This window comes from Leopardus geoffroyi, chromosome A3, assembly GCF_018350155.1.
Source record: "Leopardus geoffroyi isolate Oge1 chromosome A3, O.geoffroyi_Oge1_pat1.0, whole genome shotgun sequence".
Classification (NCBI taxonomy): domain Eukaryota; kingdom Metazoa; phylum Chordata; class Mammalia; order Carnivora; family Felidae; genus Leopardus; species Leopardus geoffroyi.
In genome coordinates this window covers 18,717,736-18,738,916 of record NC_059336.1, presented here as the reverse complement: position 1 = coordinate 18,738,916, position 21,181 = coordinate 18,717,736, and the positions used below count along the sequence as shown (strand labels likewise).

Below are 21,181 nucleotides of genomic sequence, written 5' to 3'. Positions count from 1 at the left end.
CTGGCTCCGATTACAATCAAGCTCCCATCCTCTAGGCAGAAGACAGGAAGAGAAACACCCCCCAAATACAGACACTGGAGGTTCCCCAATGAGATGATCCAGTTAGATGGACAGTGTTCATATATGGAGAGTAAAACCCACAGTCAACAGCCTGGCCCACATACCCAGAGCTTCTAACCAGCCCACCATCTGCCAGCTAAGACCAGACATGAAAGGAAAGCCTCTGATCTGAAACACAGAGGCTCTGCTTCTGGTATGGAGGCAGAAGTTCCTAACACACCAGCCCTCCAGCAAATAACAACCACAAAATGAACAAAATACAAAAAAAACAAAACAAAAATTTTTAAAGTGGAAGATAAAATATAAATTTTCCAGAACTGAAGGAACACAGATTTCAAATGAGAAAGACCTGTTCGGTATCCAGGTCAACAGATCCCATACAAAGGACAGTTCGCTGTGCAATTCCACAGATCTGGGACAAAGAGGATAAATCAATGCTTCCGAATAGAAAAACATGTCACATACACAGACCAGGAAGCACAAGGGCTCTGAACTTCTAAGCAGCAACCGTGGAAGCTAGAAGACAGTGGACTAAAACCTTAAAATTCTGAGGGGAAAGGATTTCTAACCTCCAATCCTAAACCCAAACTGTTACTCAAGGAGAGCAGACTGCGAACATTCCAGACAGTCTCCACATGCATTTATCATTCACCCTTCCTCAGAAGCTCCCCAAAGCCATACATGGGATTCACCAAGGAGGTTTTATTCCAGAGGGAAGGAAAGGAACTTGTCAGTGTGATGAAGGAAGGGAGAGCCCAGGTGGCAACGTGTACCAGGTGGGAAGAGCACTTGGCCAGAGCAGGCAGGACGAGCAGCCCCACCAGAGGCAGCTCTGAGCCCAGGAAGCTGACAGGCTTGAACGTAACAAGAGGAGATTTAGACAACCAGGGTCAATTCTGGAGCTGAAATTATAATAAGGAAATAGAAAAACAGGCAATAAAATGAAAGGAGAATTTTTAGCTTCATGAAAAATAAAAATTGTGAGAGAAAAAAATGTAAACAGCATACTATAGGTCAGAGCTATCGCTCAGCATTTGTGTAAGTCATGTGGTGGTTATGAGGGGCAATGAGAAAAGATAAATGCTCATCTTCCATAGTGGGAACAGATAACACCTAAAACTAAACATCATCAAGATATTACAACTACTAACATTACTTAGGTATGGCTATAAATCCCAAAAGAAACAGCATAAAGAACTTAAAGTCATTGTTTCTGGGGCTGGAAAAACGGGCTGGGAGGGAAGGGTGCTATCAGGAAAGGCACTTTTTTAAAAGTCTAACAGACATTTCGGTTCCCTAAATTATGTGCATGTATAACTTTGCTGGAAATAAAAGCTAAATTAAAAAGAGAAAAGTGGGGCGCCTGGGTGGCTCAGTTGGTTAGGCATCCAACTTCGGCTGAGGTCACGATCTTGCAGTTTGTGAGTTCGAGCCCCACGTCGGGCTCTGTGCAGGCAGCCGGAGCCTGGAGCCTGCTTCAGATTCTGTGTGTTCCTCTCTCTCTGCCCTTCCCATGCTCGTGCTCTGTCTCTCTCTTTCAATAATAAATAAACATTAAAAAAAATTTTTTTTTAATAAAAAAAAAAAAGAGAGAAAAGTAACCATGATATTAAGGCCAGAAGAACCCTGCTGGATGCTGCTGGGGTGAAGAAACCACAAAAAAAAAGTGTAAAGAAAATACTTGAGAATATTTATATAATTGCATGAACCCATGAATTTAAGTATTTAACCTTACCTTTAAGCATAAATAAGCATTTAAGTTTATACAAAGGTGCTTTAAGACTGCAAGTTTGACTATTTCAAAATTTAAAACTTCTAAAAATAAAATAAACAAAAACTCACACCTATAAACAAAAAGTCAAAAACAACACTGGGGAAGTATTTGTGCTCTATTCTTTTTTTTTTTTTTTTTTTTTAATGTTTACTTATTTTTTGAGAGAGAGAGCACATGTATGAGAGCACGTGAGCATGAGTACGGGAGGGGCAGACAGAGGGGGAGACACAGAATTGGAAGCAGGCTCCAGGCTCCGAGCTGTCAGCACAGAGCCCCACGCAGGGCTCAAGCTCACAAGCTGTGAGATGATGACCTGAGCTGAAGTCGGAGGCTTAACCGACTGAGCTACCTTGGCGTCCCTGTGCTATATTCTTAAGTAAACAAATAGTTCTTATAAATAAAAAGGCAAAGAGCAACAGAAAATGGAGAAAGAACATGAATGAGCACACAAAAATTCAAGCACACAAAAATACAAATAGCTAATATATATATGGGAAAATATTTACTCTCATTATTAATCAGAAATACAAATTAAAACAAGATAATTTTGGCTTATTGAATTAGTTAAGATTAAGCAAAAACAGTATTAATCAGAGAATGAGGGGGGAAAAAGCATTCTCATACACTGCTGAAAGGCATAAAAATAAAAATATCTTTCTAGAGGGTGTTTTGGAAATATGTACCAAATGCTTTTTAAAATCAGAATTTAGCCTAAGGTAATAACTGGAAACATTCACAATGACTGTAAAGGGATAGCTACAGAGTTCCTGAAAATGCTGAAAAACTGGGAACAACCTATGAGAAAGAATATTATCAAAATTATGTTGTGGGAAAATGAGTTTAAAGAAAAATCCATGATATATTAAATAAAAAGGAGAATATATAAAATTGACAACGAAACTAAATGTTTGCATGTGCAAAGTAGAAGATAACTCCCTGAGTATGAGTGGGAGCTTTGAGCCAGTAGTGGTGTTATGTATGTCCATATATTCAAGAGAAATTGCAATACCTAAATAACTTGAAAATAAAATGAGCAATAAATGCTAAGGAAAAATAGCATAAAAGGGTGCTAAGTAGAGACATCTGTACTTAGCAAAAGTCTATTAGTTACACTGTTACTCATTTTGGAGGGGTTCTCTAAAAAAAACCAAACTGCACACTAGTAGTTGCATATATTTTGAAAAGTAAGATAATATATATATTTATAAAAAGCAAGTGTTCTGGAAATGGGTTCCTAATCTATAGTGAATTTACAAAATATGAAACTACTTTCACTAGTTTCGATTTACTCATTATAAATTCCTCAAAGAAAAAAATAATGTAAGTCTCAAGAATTCTCTACCTAAAGACCTCCACTACAGGGCTCTGAGAAATTCTTTTTATTGTCTAATTTGGTTTGAGAATTATTCATGTAACACTAAATGTCAGCGTATCCCATAGTTGAATCTGTCATTTGTTTTAATACTCTTTCTATAAATGTTATAATAGCAAACAGAATTTTTACGGATATTTAAGACAACTGAGATTTGCTATAATTACTATATGAAAACAAAGATTTCCTTTAAACTCAGCAATGCGAAAACTAATAGTTTCTATGACCTTAAGTCTTTTCTCATTGCATAAATTCTTAAAAATCAACTTATCATCTTCGGATCATTGCTGTGTCCCAGTGACTGGAAACATAATGTTCACTGGATAAAGGAACAAAGTAGAACCCACATGAATCCAAACAACCCATATAACATAACCCCACATACTGTTCACCTGCGTGAGTAATGGAACTTGGACTCAAGGAATTAACAGGAGTATGAACAAGACAACAGACTGGAATGCTATAGCTAGTGTATCATAAAACCTTAGAAGGTTTGCTGAGAAAGGACAGAAAGTGTCCCCAAGTTCTTTTTTTGTGGGCTGTCAGCTTATACTCTTAGCAACTTGATACAGGGATGTTTTCCAGGATATATTTCTCTCATCATTATTAAGCAAAAAATAAAAAAGGAAATACATTGTTTTCTTAACCTTCTCTAATGCTTTTGAATTCCGTGTCTTAAACTAGAGAGAATATAAATAAACATGTAGAATTTCTTTTTTAAGCAAAGCAAGGGCTCCACATCATCGGCTGCAGTGTTCACTTTAGGCAGTTAAAACTGGGCATACTTGGTCACGGGATTTAACTCTGAATTTCAGTCAGTCTTTAGGAGAAGATTCCTTTTCTCCGTGTTTGAATGCTTTGTTGTTGTTACAGCATAATTTCTGCATGAATCAAAAAGGTATCAAAACAGGGAACCGCCTGCAGCTTCTGATGAACAGCTCTGACACAGGTTCTCACCTTCTCTGGATGAGATAATCTTCCAGGATATCGAGGCAGCGCACCATCTGGGAGAAGATGAGGACTTTGTGACCACCTGCAATCAGCTTAGGGAGCAGTTTATCAATCAGCACCAACTTCCCTGCTGCTTGAATCATGGCCTGCAGCTGAAAGTCAGGGGCATCGGGGCTGTGGGTTTTTCGGAAATCTTCCAGAATTTTCTCCTCTGCCCCTGAAAAGGAATGGGACAAAACTATTCCTTGAACAAACTATGAGGATAAAAGCTTCTCTCTGCTTTACGGGTCCTAGAAAAATGAAGTGAATTCCTAGGTCCTGGACCAGCAGGCCGGTTGGTGAGGCAGTGCTGTGATGCATACCTGGTCTGTGCCCGCAGCAGAGGGGTTGCAGTGGCAGCAGGGCCATTTTGCAGAGAACACAGGTGCTTTGCTTTTCTGGGAGATCTCACCAAGTAGAGAAAGAACTTGAGATACCAAGCTGACCCATGCAAGCAAAGAATCTCCACAGAGAGCTGACAAAAAGACTACCTCTCGACATCACAAAAACTAGCTACAGGCAAATCCAAGCCACCTTTTATTTAAAATTTTATTAGAAAGTTTTATGTAAAAAAAAGCTTCCAACATGTTCTCTACTTAATATAGTTAACTGTTAATTCATCTGCAGAGAGTTTTAGTCTCATTGCATGGCGATCATTTATTCAGCTAAGTGATAGTTTCCTGTCCCAAAGTGCACAGTGTGGGCCAGACTGCAAGTAAATAAAGGGCAGCAGGCTGCTGAGTGCTATCCATCTTCTGAGGGCAGAGAGTTGGTAGAGGCAGGTTCAGAACTTAGCTCCGTGCACTCACTGCTAGATGGCTTACCCAGATCTACCAACCTCTTTGAGCCTCAGTTTCATGCTTCATAAAAAGGTGAGCAAACATACATCCTAGCATCTAATGGAACTCAATACCTAAGACTGTTGGTTATTATCAGCTTTTGGCACACCACACCAGGCCCGAGTTGCTCCCTGTTTCCCTGACTCACCATTGATCAGGTAGGGATGGTTACAGCACTTTCTCAGCTCCATCATGGTGTTGATGAGATTGGGCATATTGTGTTGATTTGCCCCCTTGGTCAGGAAGGAAAAGTTCTTCTCCAGGATGGCACGGTAGTACTTTTTCTGGATATTGGTGAGCTCTACTTCAATGATCGTCTCCTGTTTAGGAGCAAGGTTCTTTTCCACATCATCTTTCAGCCGCCGAAGCATCATTGGTTTTAGGATAGACTGCAGTTTCTTCACCTGTCCAAGGAAATGAGACCTGTTCACCTGCCCCACTCTGATTTTAATGACTGATTACCGGGCTATTCCAACCTTCACTACACTCTCCTGCGCATCTATTCATAGCACTGCGGTGGTAGACTATATGAAAGATCACACTGATACCCTGAACATGGGGAGTTTATAATACGATCTAAAGGAAAAAAGGGATCTGGTTGTAATTCCCAAGTAATTACAGAGAACCTAGGTGACAACCTCGCATGAGATAAAGGGAGAAAGACATGAAAGACAGTACCTATTCTCTGGATGGAGAAACCAAACCCCTCTCGCTCTACCATGCATTCATGTGCAGCAATTACCTGAGGACAACTTTAGCTATGTTAGGAGGTACAGGCGACACATTACAAAAGGGAGACTTAGATGCTAAGAGAACAAAGTAAAAAGTAGAGGCAATCTGGGCATGGGCAAAATGTGTGTAGAGGGTTAAAACTTTCAGTCATAAAATAAGTTAAGTCCTGGGGAATGTGATTTACATCATGGTGACTACAGTTACTAATATTGTACATTTGGAAGTTGCTAAGAGAGGAGATCTTAAAAATTCTCATCACCAGAGAAAAAAACTGTAGCTATGTATGGTGACAGAGGCTAACTAGATTTATTATGGTGAACATTTCGTAATGTATACATATATTGACTCATGGTCATGCACACCTGAAACTGAAGTTATATGTCCATCATATCTCAGGTTAAAAAATAAAAAAAAGAAGTAGAGGCCATCTGGAAGCAGACTCCTCCTACAACTTCTAAGTAATGGCAGCGAACACGTTTGGTGTAGCAGCATTTACAGTTAATGTTGTAAGATGATGTCTCCCATGCCATCACACAAGCTGTCACATCAGGGGTACTTTGAGCTGACAGTGGTCTTTGCTATGATTTGTCTGTTTCCCTAGCAGCCCAAATCTGGACAGCAGGTGTCCGCTAACCTGACTGCACTGGCAAGGCCACTTGTTCCGTCTCCCAAGAAGACAATGACAGACAAGGGATGCAGAATCAAGGCACCTGACTTCACCCTGAGCTAAAACGTGACACCAATAAGATTAATCCTGCTGGGAAAATAAAATAAGAAAGGGCAAGTGCAAAAGATTGTTGCAAGTCATAAAGGGCTGTTCAAAAATGCCTTAAAAGGGGGTACTTATTTACTGCATAAATAAGTCGGGTGCAGTGTCAACGCTTCCTGAAAGAAGTATAAAGTAATTTATAGACAGTGATTTAGAAGAGTTACCGGTACAGGTTTTAAACACTGATGAATATGTTTCACTTTGGAAACAGATGCTTTGTGGACCTTTTATTTACTGTGATTTAAAATTTAGACATCTGTGGCCACTTTTTGTGGTTTTCTCCTAAATAACCCCAATCTTCAATATAACCCATTCGTGAGATCTTGATTTTACCAACCATGGTACTTAGAAATCTATCCCCCAAATGAATTAGGAATTACTGTATAAGAACCCAAACAGGAAAGACACACCTAGACAATTATTAAAGATATGGACAAATGTCAATCTGCCACATGCTGGGTTCAGCTTTGCCCTTGACTTGGTTCATACCTTGAATCATTTAGAGTATACTACATGCCAGACACTGTGCTGGTCAATACAACAAACACAACTTTGGAGAAGAGGTGGGCCTTGTCCTCAAGGAGGTCATTGTCTAGGAAGAAGAAAAAAATGCATACCACAAAATAAGTGCAACGGGAGAAGAGGACACATTGCCAATGGTCCAAAAATGGAGAGAGGGTTGGGAGCTGGCTTTTGAAAGATCAATAGATACTGCAAATGCAGAGAAGTGGAATTAAGTTTGATTATTCACTGCTCTCAAAGTCTGACTTGCCACAGAAGTAGAAACAAACAGACCGGAACCTGAGAGTGTGCTCCTGACACCTGTTAGTGAAATTTCCAAACCTTGTCAGTCCCCAAATTCTCTGTCCCAACGCATTCTCACACCACTGCAAGGTTAATTTAGCAGAACTAATTATGTCATTCCTGCAATCAAAGCCTTGCATTGCTTCTCTAATACCTACCAAATTCTTCAAGCTGTCTTTTAAGATCTTCCCACAATATAACCCTCAACCCCTCTGGCTTCATACTCCACAATTCATCAACCCTGTTTCCAGCTCAACCAGATGATTCCCTACGATGGAATAAATTCCATGGTTGATTATGCTGGGTGGGGTTTTTTTTTTTTTTCTGTTCAAAGTAGTCACCATCTTTTCTCTCTCCATGACTAAAAATATACCCACCTTTCAAAGTCCATTTCCAAATTGTACTCTCTCCATGAAGGCTTTCTTTATTCCCAAACAGAGGTGACCTTCTCTCTTATAAAATCCCCAATTCTATTACTTGCTCCTCTTATGGCATTTCAATTTGTCTGGCTTATTTCTGGAACCTCAGTCAAGATTTTTACCCATCATAGATAGGTATTTCTTAACTTTGGTAGTTTTGACTTAGCTTTGAGTCCAATAAGCTGGTCTCAGGACCAGATCTTTGAAAACTGAGGAAATCTGGTTGATTTGGACAAAACTGAACTTAGCAACTACTCTAGTATATGACTGCTTTCCTTTCCTCACTACCTGTGTATTTTGTTGTACTTGAGAACATAAGCCTGGGAACATGCTGCAGATTATATAGGAGGAAGCAGGAAGAATGAGGAAAGCAGAAGAAAGCACCACGCTCCTGAGTCCAGGGCTGAACAGAATCAAAGAACTTACACATGAGATCAGCAAAGGCAAGAGGCCTGATGTGCTAACACAGGATATTTTGGATGTGGACTCGTTTATCCTCTGGAGTAATAAGAACTCCTAATAATCAGTTTAACCTCCTCAATGTGAACAAACAAATTAAATCAAGGAGGTAATGCTCATTTTAGGAGGGATGTGAGAACTTGTGAGTGCCTGTCCCCATGGTGACAATGACTTGTCCTTTCCCTGATGGTGAAGGTAATCACCACACCATCTTCTCAGTCCTTCAGGCCCCTATTTACCTGTTCCTCAGTTTTCAGATCTCCAAATTCCTCCAAGAAAGCAGTCTCTGAAGGAAATTGTGATGGCTCCAGAAAATTCAGCAAACTGAAGAGCTCCTCCACAGAGTTCTGTAACGGTGTCCCAGTGAGCAGTACTTTGTGTTCCTGCACAAATTAACAGTCCACCATGAGCAGTGTGTGAGCCACCAACATGATATGCTTTGGTGGGAAAATGAAGCCAGGGAATTCTGTGCTCACTTTGGGGCAATTCTGTTTGGCTTTTACGCAAAGAGAGGACGCCACCGTTTCATGAGGGTATGGTCAATAAATAGATCAACCTTCCTTTCCCATCACTGATTCCAGCAGCAATGTCGTGTTAGTGAAAGCAACACTCATTCATTTGTTCATTCATTCTTATTGAGTGCCTACCCTCTACATAGTGGGCACTGTGCCAAGACCATCATCTTTGGTACCTGGAAATAAGCCAAAACACCTTACATTTCCAGGTCACCAATTTCATGGTATTTCAGATTCCCCTGGCTCCCTTTGGGAATCTATTTGTGGCAAAGGTCAAATAGTTGACCTAGTTCATAACAAAAAACCTTTTGATTCCTACACTATCACACATATAGAGGGCAAAAAGAGAATTTAGAGTAAGCAGACTATGCACAAGTAAGCTACATGCAGAATGGCTACAGAATGCCTCCTCCACAGTGAATACACGGAACCTGTGTGGATGTAAAGAGCTTGCTAGCTCTCACCAGGGCCATGAGCTTTAGACCCTCCAGAAGTTTGCAGTTCCTGTTCTTCAGTCTGTGGGCTTCGTCAATTATCACACAGCTCCAGTGAATCTTTTTCAGCTCTGGGCAGTCTGCCAGGATCATCTCAAACGTTGTGATGACAACGTGGAACTTGAAGACTCCTGAAAGGGGGTTTCCCTGAGGGTGACACAACGGAAGGCGAAGCTTTATGCCATGACTACAGAATTCCGCTAATGCGTTCCCGGCAGGAGCAGAGGAGGCAGTGCGGTAAAATGCCCGGGCCTAGGTGACAGAAGCCAGTAAGCACTGCACTTCCTCATGTGAGGAAAGAGAGAATACGAGGATGAACCAGCCCTTTAGACAAAAGAGAGACCTCATTACACCGATGAAACAGAAGTAAGAGACAAGGGCCCTCACGGTGCTGAGACATATGCGCAAATATGGAAGATACAGCAAGGAAGCTTTTTGTTTATTAACTGCCATGACAAGGAAAGCAGACGGGTATTGATTTGCACATTCCCAGCCATGAGCTGGTCTCAACCACACAGAGCTTGAAGACCCAAAGGAGACCTTTTTCGCTCCTTTTCAGATATGGTTAATTTCACCTTGTAACTGGGGTTCTAGCACAAGTTCAAAGTAATGTTCCTGATTCACCTGGGACAAGAGCTACCAGACAGGACACATGTCTTTTCTCTATCTTAGTGTTGCTATCACACTGAAAGAGCAGAGCTGCACTGTGTTAGAACACATCATAAATTTCTTCCAAGTGTCTCCTTTTGCTGCTTTATGAAGTCCCTGGGGGAGAGCATTGGCTTCCCTCTGGCTGGATTCATTTATATTTTCACCTTGCTTGATTAGAAAAACCAGTGGCCAGACAGGCTTACAAGCATACTCAGTAAAGTGATTATAAATAACAAAAACCAAACAAACACCACAATCTATTGTGCTTTTAACAATGTGAATCCTATCTTCTCTTTATCCTTCCCTGTCAAATGTGTTAACCACCTCTCCAAACTCCCTGGCTAGGAACCCACCCTCTGTACACTAATTCTTCCCCTCACTTGTTTCACTGAGCATGCAACAATTCAGATAAAATCTTCTGCACGTAAAAGAAACTTCATAAGCCAACCAAGAAGCCAAGCTTTCAGTATCCCAAGAAGAGCCTCTGGCATATGTCAGAGAGTGTCAAGCATGCCCTACAAATTCCGTGTTTTATCAAAGTAAACTACCAAGGAGAAACAAAAGTCGACCTCAATAAACATAAGACTGTACAAAGTCAGTCAACAGCAACCTAAGGTGCAGGGCATTAAAACTCCTGAAGACAAGTGACGGGAAGGCTGTTCTGAACGACATCAGGCTGTCACCGGGTCTCTAAGACCCATGTAAGGCTCACCTGTGCGTCTCTGTACACCATCTCATACTGCTGGATCATCTGTCTGCTGATCTGGCTGCCATGGTACACAATGGCATTCATCTCTGTCCATGTCCGGAACTCTCGCTCCCAGTTGGTGATGGTGGAGAGTGGGGCGATGATGAGAAAAGGGCCGTGGATTCCTCGGAGGAATATCTCTGAGAGGAATGTGATGGACTGGATGGTTTTCCCCAGCCCCATCTCATCAGCCAAAATACAATTTTTTCTGTAGAGTAAGAAATACAGATAATTCATCATCGATATAGGAATGCGGCAGAGGTTGGGCAGAACTAAAATGATACTTGAGAAGAACACCCTGACCTATAAGGTCATCAGTGAAGGGCCTTATCAGCATTTTCCAGAGATGCAACTGAAGCAAGTTTTTATTCTTATGATTCACACCCTGACTACTTCCAAAAAGGAATTATGGCAACTTGGGAGAAAATACAGGAAAGAGGTCCATATAAACTGAAAATACCAAAAATTAAAATAATAGTGAGCCACAAGGAGAGAAATATGCCTCAAACCTAAGCCAATTTCTGTACCTGACAAACGTCATGGAAGCCAAGGCAAAAATAAAAAGATTAAGTTACGTGAATTTCATGGTCTACTATTTTTGTCATCAAGGGTTAACTTTTAACCCACACAATAAATTCCTTGTCAGCGTAAGAATGTTGGTTTCTTCTGGTGACCCAGAATCACAGACTGCACAGAGCTGTGACATTCGAAGGGTGTGGCCCCTGTCAGTCTCGCCCCTCACTGTACAGATGGGGAACCCAATACCTGGAAAGGCCACGTGAGCCGCACTCCGAGAGGCTCTGTGAGTAAGTGGTGCAGACTGTGCTAGAACACAGGTCACCAGGGTCCCATCTTGTGTATTCTCCACTGCAGCATTCTGTCTTTAGAATCCATACTAGGTGTATACTCTAGAATGTTACAAAAATCTCAAATTTCATCTGTTTCGCCTAGATTCTGACAAGACCTAAAGCACAAAGAGTCCAAAATTGAGAATTACAGCCCAAGTTTAGAACATCCAGGGCTCATGAGTAAGCAGCAGAGTTGGGACTAAAATCCAGATCTACTCCCTTTTAGAGCCAATTTTTGCTAAAGACTTAAAGATAACGACCTTTTGGATTTTGTTTCATCTAGGTTGAGTCTAACCTTGTGGCTAGAATGGACAAGTAAAAAGCAGCACAAAGTCAATGATGTCTAAAGACCATTCTTTCTGGTTGGAGAAGCACCTGATGTAAAGTCTTGGCACGCATCCTGTGCAAAGATTAGCACCCTAAACCGATGGCTAGGTTGCACACTCTCACCACCTTGCTACTGCTGCTCTGAGCAGGCTAAGGCAACAGTCTAGCTCCAGGCACACACTCGGGAGGAAAATCATCCATGAGGACAGCCCTGGTTCTGGTTCCTCACCTGTTATACCAGTTAAAAAGAAGCCAGTTCATCCCCTCCAGCTGGTACTCCCGGAGCTGGTTACTGTTCTTATACTCTCGAGACTTCTCCAGTTTCTGCCAGGAGTCCGAAGCAGGCCGCTCCTAGTGGAGGAAGGCAGAAAACACAAAAACGTTGAGAATAACGTCTGAGGAACATAACACGAATAGAGACATAGGATAATAATGGGGAAGGTGGCAAATCTCAAAACACTGCCCTAAAGCTGGCATGAAACTGCAGCTACTATTTTCTGACTAATGTGCAGGCGAGACCCTGTATTTTCTTGATTTCACCAGATTAAACTAAGAAAACCTCAGGGCACCTAGGTGGCTCAGTTGGTTAAGCGTCCGACTTCGGCTCAGGTCATGATCTCATGGCTGGTGGGTTCAAGCCCCATGTCAGGCTCTGTGCTGCCAGTTCAGAGCCTGGAGCTTGCTTCTGATTCTGTGTCTCCCTCTCTCTGCCCCTCCCCTACTCACCCTCTGGGTGTGTCTCTCTCTCAAAAATAAATAAATATTTAAAAAATTTTTTAAAAAAGAAAACCTCTATAAAATGTGCAAGCAATTAATGAAGACAAACACACCCACCTAAAATCTTGGTGTTACACAGTTTGACCCAAACTCTTAGATGCCACTCCCACTTAATACCTCCATCTCCCCTCAAGCCAATATTAGGTTTTTGGTTTCTATAGATAATTTCTTTTTGTTATTTCTTTGTGCATGTGGCATCACTCAGGAAAGTACAGTGGGTCAAATATTTTGTTGATTAGTTCCGAGAGTCAGTATGAGGCAAAAAGCCTGTAAAATCAAAACTGCAAATTCCTTCAACTCCTCAAAAACATAATAGCCGTCTTATTTTCCCATATAAAACACTGATTTCTAAATACAATTGATCTTTTCTCTACTGATATGAAATGCCATATTTATCACATGCTAAGTTTTAATGTATCCATGGAGCTCTACCCAGATTTTTCATTCTGTTCCACGGGACTGTCTAGTGCTGCAATAAAAGCAAATTTTTAAATTACTATAGCCTTTTATCTGATTAGGGAATTATTTTTCAAAAGTGTCCTGGCTATTCTATCTTATTTACTATTCTGTATAACTTTAGAATCAACTTGTCAAGTTCTCTTAAAATGCCATTGGAACTTCAGTTATAATCAGAGGAAAATTTAAACATTCAGGTGTGGAGGCTTCCCATCCAAAAATCTTATTTAATTAGGCTTTATATTATTTGGAAAGCAACTTGGCTATTTTGCTTATAGGCAAATTGAGCCCCCAAGTTACAGTTTATAGTCTTATAAATCAAAAATCCCTAGCTCTACCTGTAGTTATAAATGAGAATTTTGAGACTATAACTTTTCTAAACAGTTTTAGTTTTTGGTAATTCTACTTTGGAGTTCTACAATATAATTTACACCTGAAATATGTTATTACCCGAAACTAAACCATTTGCATGTGAAATTAACAAAATATCCCCAATTATATCATTGACATTTGGAGTTAAGTATAATCTGTCCATGATCTTTCAGAAAAATACACATTACAGCTTATCTACAAAATTACTACAGCTACAGTTAGGGTAAGCCCTTTAAAATAGGGCTCTGTTGAATATTATTATAAGAGCATAAGTATAGGTGCTTTTAAAATAAGGGAGAAAATAATTTATTATGTAAAAAATAATGATTTTAAAGAAAAAGTTTTAAGCAAAGATATTCCTATATAAACCCTCTTGCTCTGTTCCGTTAAAGAAAATACATTCTTCTTAACCTACAGGAACCAGTCAGGCTAGATCCCCAAAGTCCATGTACCTCTTTAATCGGGCATGCTCCTCTACTTCACTAGATACTGTGGAGAGGCCTTCTGGAATGTTCCTCCAGTGACTTAGTGGCTCACTCTCAGCATTGTTAGGTGCTGGAGGATGGAATTTCACTGCAGATTTCTACTTTGCTGCCTTGGTACAACTCCAAAAGTAGAGGCATCACTCTGTCATCCAGTCACTCCTCTGGGTTTCCCTCTTTCTCAGTGCTAAAGGTCTTAGTTTAACATCACCTACTGGCCAGAAATTTCAGCTATCTGAGCCTAAGGCCTGAAATCAGCTAGGAGTTTCTGGTATATTCCTAAGTGGTACAGACTACAGGAAAGAACTTACCCAAGGGCTCCACCACCTTCAGTGACTACTTAGTTAAATTTGAAAGAGGAGAACTGATTCTCAGAGCCCCCCAAAGTGGGTTCTGCCTATTAAAAGACTCTTTCTTGGCACAATCATCACCAACGTCACTTCTTGCTTTCTAAAAATTCCATATTTTACCTATACATAACCAATTTTTACCAAAAAGCTTTCAGATGCAAAATGTCCTATATTCATCAAGACTGGCAGGGTCATGTCTCAACTTCAAAGCCCAGAGTAAGATCCCTTTAAAAATTTATTCGGGGCGGGGAGGGTTCTAGGTGGCTCAGTCGGTTAGGCAACCAACTCATGATTTTGGCTCAGATCATGACCTCATGGTTTGTGGGTTTGAGCCCCATGTCAGGTTATGCACTGACAGTGCAGAACCTGCTTGGGATGCTCTCTCCCTCCCTCTCTCTCTCTGCCCCTCCCCCGCTCATGTGTGCTCAAGTGCTCTCTCTCAAAATAAGTAAATTAAAAAAAAAAAAAAAAAAAAAAAAAAGAACTATTCGGGGGTGCCTGGCTGGCTCAGTCAGAAGAGCATGTGACTCTTGATCTCCGGGTTGTGAGTTCGAGCTCCATGCTGGGTGTAGAGATTACTTAAATAAAAACTTAAAAAAAAATTATTCAGGTAAACTACCATTTGGAGCCAGTCTTTTCCTTAATACATAAAAAGACAGCTTTAATTATATTGCTAGCTGCCATTCCAATTTAGAACTTTTGGAGTAAAATTTCTAAAATGTGCATTTTAAACGAGAGAACAAATAAATTAGAAACAAAAAGACAAGCGTGAAATACTAGCATGGTTCATGAGAGATAATAGCGGCATGGCAACAGCAAAGTAAAGGAGAAGTGAAATTGCCTGAAGACACTTGAGAATTCATGTTCTTACCAATCTGTGTAGTCAGTCAGTCTGAGGAAATAAGTGGGATTCGAGTTGAGAGTGTAAGAATGCTGATTACTTCAAGAAAATAGCTTACAATTAGCTGCAGAATGGAAATGCTCTCTACTCTCCGCCCCTACACTAGTTTGTCCCTGCGCTGGGCCACAAGTCCCAATTAGTCTGGGGCCACGTGTGTCCATACACATGCCTTTTCCATTAACCTGTGCACTCCTGAGGGCTCGGCATGCAGCTTCCTTCTTACTCTATGTCACTCAAGAGTCAACCAACAGGAGATGTTTAATAGGTCGTTGATGGACTGAATTAACAAGAGGCAACAGTCATAAGAGAGGGCTAAAAGAGAAATTTATTAACTAGTCATGTAACAAAACACCATTAAAAACTATGTAGATTTCTAATCACAGTTCTACACCTCAAGACTCCTTCATACACTTCATATGCTAAAAAACTAAAACAAACACTGCTTTTGAGTGGACTCTGATAGAAATCTAAGTTCAATGTTGAGGTCTCGTCTTCTGAGTCCTAACTTTCCAGCAACATAAAAACAACAAATAATACTAATAAGGAGGTGGATAAGGGTTTTTCATGTAAAAATGGTGATTTTTAAAAGAAGGTTTATTTATTTTGAGAGACAAAGAGAAAGAGAGAGAGAGAGAGAGAGAGAGAGAGAGAGAGAGAGAACATGAGCAGGGGAGGGGCAGAGAGTGAGGAAGAGAGAGAATCCCAAGCAGGCTCTGCATTGTGAGCACACAGCCCCATAGGGAGCTCAAACCCATGAACCGTGAGATCGACAACCTCATCCGAGATCAAGAGTCAGACGCTCAAGTGACTGCGCCACCCAGGTGCCCCAAAATGGTCATTCTTTTTTTAAACAGAAATTTCATATTCCAGTCTACAGCCATGTTCAATAACTTTGATTCTCTTCCCAAGTGAGTTACATCTTAATCAGGCTCTATCCTAATTCTACCTCCTTTTAATTATTGATACTTTATATATAACTACTTGCCAGATACCCTGGGGCATTTATGCATCTTGGTGGGAGTTCTTCAGAATCAGAAAGATAAACTGATTAAATAAATGTAGGTTGAAAACCTATGTTTTCTCTGTGAAACTCATGGATCTACAGATAAAAGATAGCTCTTCCCCTTAAAATATTCCAGTTGAGTAAAGGCAAAGGATAAAAACAAAGAAAAAAGATCACTGATGGAGCAAAAGATAACAGGAAACAATATTTCAGGCATTTCTTACACATTCTATCTTCCTGACTCCATATAGCAGCCATATACCAAGAAACCTAAGCTCATATTCAAGGTTTTTCAGTGTCACACACATCAAAACAGAGCCTAGATCTAATGTTGATCTGAGTGCCAGCAAAGTCTGAACTGCAGGTTCAATGGAGAGTGGCCAAAGGGAAGACACCAATGAAGACCACTTCTGAGCACAGCCCAAAAAGACATCCAGGACTGCCAAGTTCATAAAGTTACATGTTGTAAGAGGTGCCAAACAGCGACACGGATACATTACCACATGCTTAATTTCAGGGAGAACTTGAAGAGACTCAAATTCTTTAACTTTTGCAGGATCCACATCTTCTTCTAGTTCCCACGTACTTTCTTCATAAGGCAGTGAGCACCACTTCACCAGGTAATGCGTCACCTCCTGGTGGGAAACAGGATAGCAGCTACTGGATTAGAGGAGCCAATCGTGCTCTGGCCAACCACTGAAAAACCCACCCGGTAACACATGAATGCCATTAAAACGAAGACCACATGTTAACAAAACAAGCAAAACATGTAGTAAGAAGGGAAGACACTATAAGTGAGTCAAAATGGCCAAACACCCACCTCTCCTGTTTCTGCATCTTTGGTGTGGGCTACCTCCAGGACGCGATCAACTTCTACATAGTCTGGGTTGAACAAGTCTTCATCAGGCTAGTACAAGCAAAGGAGAAGAGTTAGAAAATGTCCCCCTTCCCTCAAAACCAACACTCTGTGTTTTATCTTTAAGTCACCTCCTACTCTGGGCCTTATCAGGAAATACACAATGGAAGGGGTAGCTTGTGAATAAAAGTCACAGCGCAGACATTTCTTCCCTGTCCCCAAACCCTGCTGTGACTGAATTTCCAGGTTATATCAGGGCCAGATGTAAACTTCCCTAAAGGTCATTACAGTACTGTGCAAAAACCAGCACAAGAATTCCTTTTTTCTTACTGCTTCTCATTACAAAGATAACCCTTGGAAACTCAGAATTAGTTTCTTTTTCTTTTATAAGCCAATAATAATAAACACTGGACGGAGGCATGAGGGGAAGGTTCTTGTTTTTAAATTTTTTTTTTTTTTTTTTACATTTATTTATTTTTTGAGAGACATAGAGAGACAGAGCACAAGTTGGGGAGGGGCAGAGAGAGAAGGAGACACAGAATCTGAAGCAGGCTCCAGGCTCCGAGCTGTCAGCACAGAACCTGATGTGGGGCTCAAACTCACAAACCGCGAGATCATGACCTGAGCTGAAGTCGGACGCTCAACCGACCGAGCCACCCAGGTGCCCCAATGTTTATTTATTTTTGAGACAGAGAGAGAGACAGAGCACGAGCAGGGGAGGGGCAGAGAGAGAGGGAGACCCAGAATCCCAAGCAGGCTCCAGGCTCCGAGCTGTCAGCACAGAGCCTTACGTGGGTTCGAACTCACAAACCGTGAGATCATGACCTGAGTCGAAGTTGGACGCCCAACCAACTGAGCCACCCAGGCGCCCCTGAGGGGAAGCTTCTGGAGGACTGATAATGTTCTATTTCCTGACCTAGGTGGTGGCTACCCAGGTGTGTTTATTTGGTAGAAATTCACTGAGCTGCACCCTCAGGATTTGTTTACCTTCATGTACATTATGCTTCCCAAAAAAGTGTACTTACGAAACAACAATAAGCATCACTTGGAAATATTTAACGTGTGCCCAGGGTAATGCTAAGTGCTTTATGTCTCAAAACTACTTTATGGACTAGATTCAATAATTACTTTACAGATGAGGGAACTGACTCAGAGAGGTTAAATAAGTAACGTGACCAAAGCCACAGAGCTGTGTGAACTGCAACACTTACCCAGGACTTTCTTACCCAGAAGCCCTCCTCCTGGACTGCTAGAATGTTCTTATTGCCCCTTTGGCTGGAAGGCACTTTAGGGGCTATCTAGTTTCATCTTCAACACAGGAATACTTTTTATAACATCCCTGGCAACCCTCTCTCAGATTCCATTATTCCCTGTTTTGGAATTTACTGCCCTCTAAGACCTGACCCATTGCCAAGACAGCTTTACCTCTGCCTGCTTGGTGGTGGCATCATGATCTTTATCTTTATTATTATTAAATTACTGCCTAGTTTCCTTCCTGTAATGGGGGCTCGCTGGTGTCACTGCTTCATCCACAGGAGCAGCAACAAAGTTAATTTTCATTCTATGCTGGCTCTTCAACGATCTCCACCCTATCTGGGTGAAATTACCCAAGGTGCTCAACTGTTGTTTGGGTCCCAAGTTTCTAGTTCCCTTAATGATGCAGAGAGCTAACATTTATGAACAGTGACCGTGGGCCGGGCACTGTGTTAAGCACTTCTGTAAACACTGTGTCATTTAGTCCTTGCAGGTATTCTGTGAAGTTGATATTATTAGGGGTTTTGCTTTACACAGAGAAGGATAGTGGGTTTGAAGGAGCTTATGCAAGTGGCTCAAGGCCATCAAGCTGTGTGTGTGTGTGTGTGTGTGTGTGTGTGTGTGTGTGTGTGTATAATCTATACCCTGGTAGTTTGGCTCCAAGAGCCCAGGCTCCTAGGACCGTGCAGTCCAGTTTCCACATCTGCTGACAACACTCAGCTGTGCTTCCTTTACCAGTGTTACAGTCCTCCTGCAGCTGCACTCAGGTCCCCAAAGTCCCCCACTGGACCCTGATACCCAAAGGAACAGAACACTCAAGAATGAAAGAAAAGGCACAGCAGGACTGTTCTGCTGGTATCTTCTAAGATTACCGTTGCTTTTTAAGCAGCTGCACGGCCTACTCCTGGCCAACAGGAAACTTGTAATTTAATGGGCATTATCTTTTCTCCCTAGAACTGGTAGTCAGTCATTTTCCCCACCGAGAAGTTGTAAAGATTTTAAAAATACAAATGTATGACATTACATTTATTTACTGCCATTCTATTTCATTCATCCTAGCCTGTCCAGTAAACATGAACTTTGATTTTGTCATCTATTCTCCCAGTGTTGGGTCTGGTTTTCAGGAATTTGGGCTTAGCCAGAAGGCCTCTACCCCTGCGGAGCATGGAAGTCTTAGCCTCTCGAGCCTGAGCCTCCTTTACATAAAGCAGCTAGAAATAATAGATATGAAGAAGCTCGATTCAAAACTAAGTTATTGTTGATCTTATTAGAATATCACTTATCCAAGTCATTAATAAAAACGTTGAACAGGTCAAGACTGAAGACCATATTATAGGAACTACTCCCCACTTTTCCTCCTCCTTAATCTCAAGATGTCCTCTGGTCTTCTCAAAAGTCTTTCCTCCCTACGGGAGTTATGAGCTCCTGGTATGTTATTTCTATACACTTGAACATAGCTTTGGCTCTCTATTCCCAGCCCAGGCAAAATCTCTCCCTTGAGAATAAAGCAGAAAACAGACACACGGGGCTTTGTAGGCTATATTAAGGACTGTGGACTTTATTTCAGGAAAATGTGCTGAAGAGTCTGGAGCAGGGGAAGAGCATAAGGCAACCTCACCCCCTTACCAAGGGGGCAGCCAAATATTTCCTGAGCACTGACCCTGTGGCTAGTACCAGGGATAGAAATACAAGGAAGACATGTCCCTGTCTGTCTCACTGGACTTAAAATGGAAGAAAGAGACATGTAAACAAGTTACTATACAGCAAATACTTGCTAAAATAGAGGTGCACATAAAATGTTCCAAGAACAGAAGGAGAACAGTATCCAGTGGGGCCTTGAGATGGTTTTCCAATTCCAGCTGTCTTCTTTCCCCAGTCCTTTATGAGAAGAACAATGCCACGAGAAACAGCCCTCACGTGCTTTAAAGCAATCCCGGAGAGGGCTGGGGCCAAACACTAAAGCTAAGGACAAAGGACCGCACCCTGGGACAAGAAGAATGCTTACTGACACTATCCTAAAATAATTTTTTGTCACTTGTGGAGAAGGAATACAACACGCAGAAGGAGCTGATTAAGTACTGCAGCGATGTACTATGGTTTCAGGGCACCTGAGTGCACTCGAGGCCTAGTGCTTGCCCCTACATTTTAAGAGTAACTTTTTATCCCTTCTTTTTTTCAAAGTTATCTGCACAAAAATTTAAACGTACATGTTACACAGAAAAGAAAAAAATAAAAGTCACCGTGATCCCATTAACCGGAGAAAATGACGGCACATTTTGATGCACATTGACGACATTTTCCATGCCTTGCTATGGTGCCTCTTTTCCCCTGCACTCCCCATACTGGAGCTGCCACACACACTGAGGGGGCCTGACATTTTCAACTAACAACAGCTGATAGCGCTAAAGCCGCCTTCTAGGTCATTAACAATGTTCTCCGATATCATTCTTCCTAGCTGCACAATATTCTGCTCTATGGGATATATACATAATCTAGCAAATGTCTGCTATCTCATATTCTGTTTGTTCACAATTTTCCACCAGTATAAATGACTGAATGTCACAGCTGATTCTGCACAAAGACTCATTAGCTTCCTTAAAATACATGACAGTATTGGAATTGCTGGGACAGAGGATGTGAATAGTTTGAGATATTTCATGTCTGTTGCCATACTGCTGGGACAGGTCTTACCAGGTTATATTCCCATCCACTGTACACAAGAGTATCTCTTCCCTACACCCTCCCCAGCGGTGGGTAATACTTATTTCTAAAACCTTCACGGGGGACCTGGGTGGCTCAGTCGGCTAAGCGTCTGACTCTCGATTTCAGCTCAGGTCATGATCTCACACTTCGTGAGTTTAAGCCTTGCATCGGGCTCTGCGCTGACAGTGTGGGGCCTACTTGGGATTCTCTCTCTTCCTCTCTCTGC

The 21,181-nt window shown here is 41.4% G+C and overlaps 1 protein-coding gene and 1 long non-coding RNA gene across 7 annotated transcripts in view; one reads left to right on the top strand and one right to left on the bottom strand.

Moving 5' to 3' along the window:
• CHD6 (chromodomain helicase DNA binding protein 6) overlaps positions 1-21,181 on the bottom strand; it is a 205,532-nt gene that overhangs the window by 75,997 nt on the left and 108,354 nt on the right. For 5 of the 6 annotated variants that reach the window (XM_045444577.1, XM_045444581.1, XM_045444580.1 and 2 more), the window contains 8 exons: positions 16,963-17,049; positions 16,643-16,777; positions 12,031-12,152; positions 10,591-10,834; positions 9,198-9,374; positions 8,458-8,601; positions 5,184-5,439; positions 4,164-4,374 (listed from right to left, as the gene is read on the bottom strand). In XM_045444577.1, the coding sequence (XP_045300533.1) occupies positions 4,164-4,374; positions 5,184-5,439; positions 8,458-8,601; positions 9,198-9,374; positions 10,591-10,834; positions 12,031-12,152; positions 16,643-16,777; positions 16,963-17,049 (1,376 nt within the window). Of the gene's footprint in view, positions 1-4,163; positions 4,375-5,183; positions 5,440-8,457; positions 8,602-9,197; positions 9,375-10,590; positions 10,835-11,391; positions 11,481-12,030; positions 12,153-16,642; positions 16,778-16,962; positions 17,050-21,181 lie in introns of those variants that run through there. The other variant, XM_045444582.1, reaches the window with a different exon arrangement.
• LOC123580198 lies at positions 11,575-11,811 on the top strand. The gene is made up of 2 exons (XR_006703172.1): positions 11,575-11,654; positions 11,758-11,811. It is a non-coding gene; the product is annotated as an uncharacterized LOC123580198 (long non-coding RNA).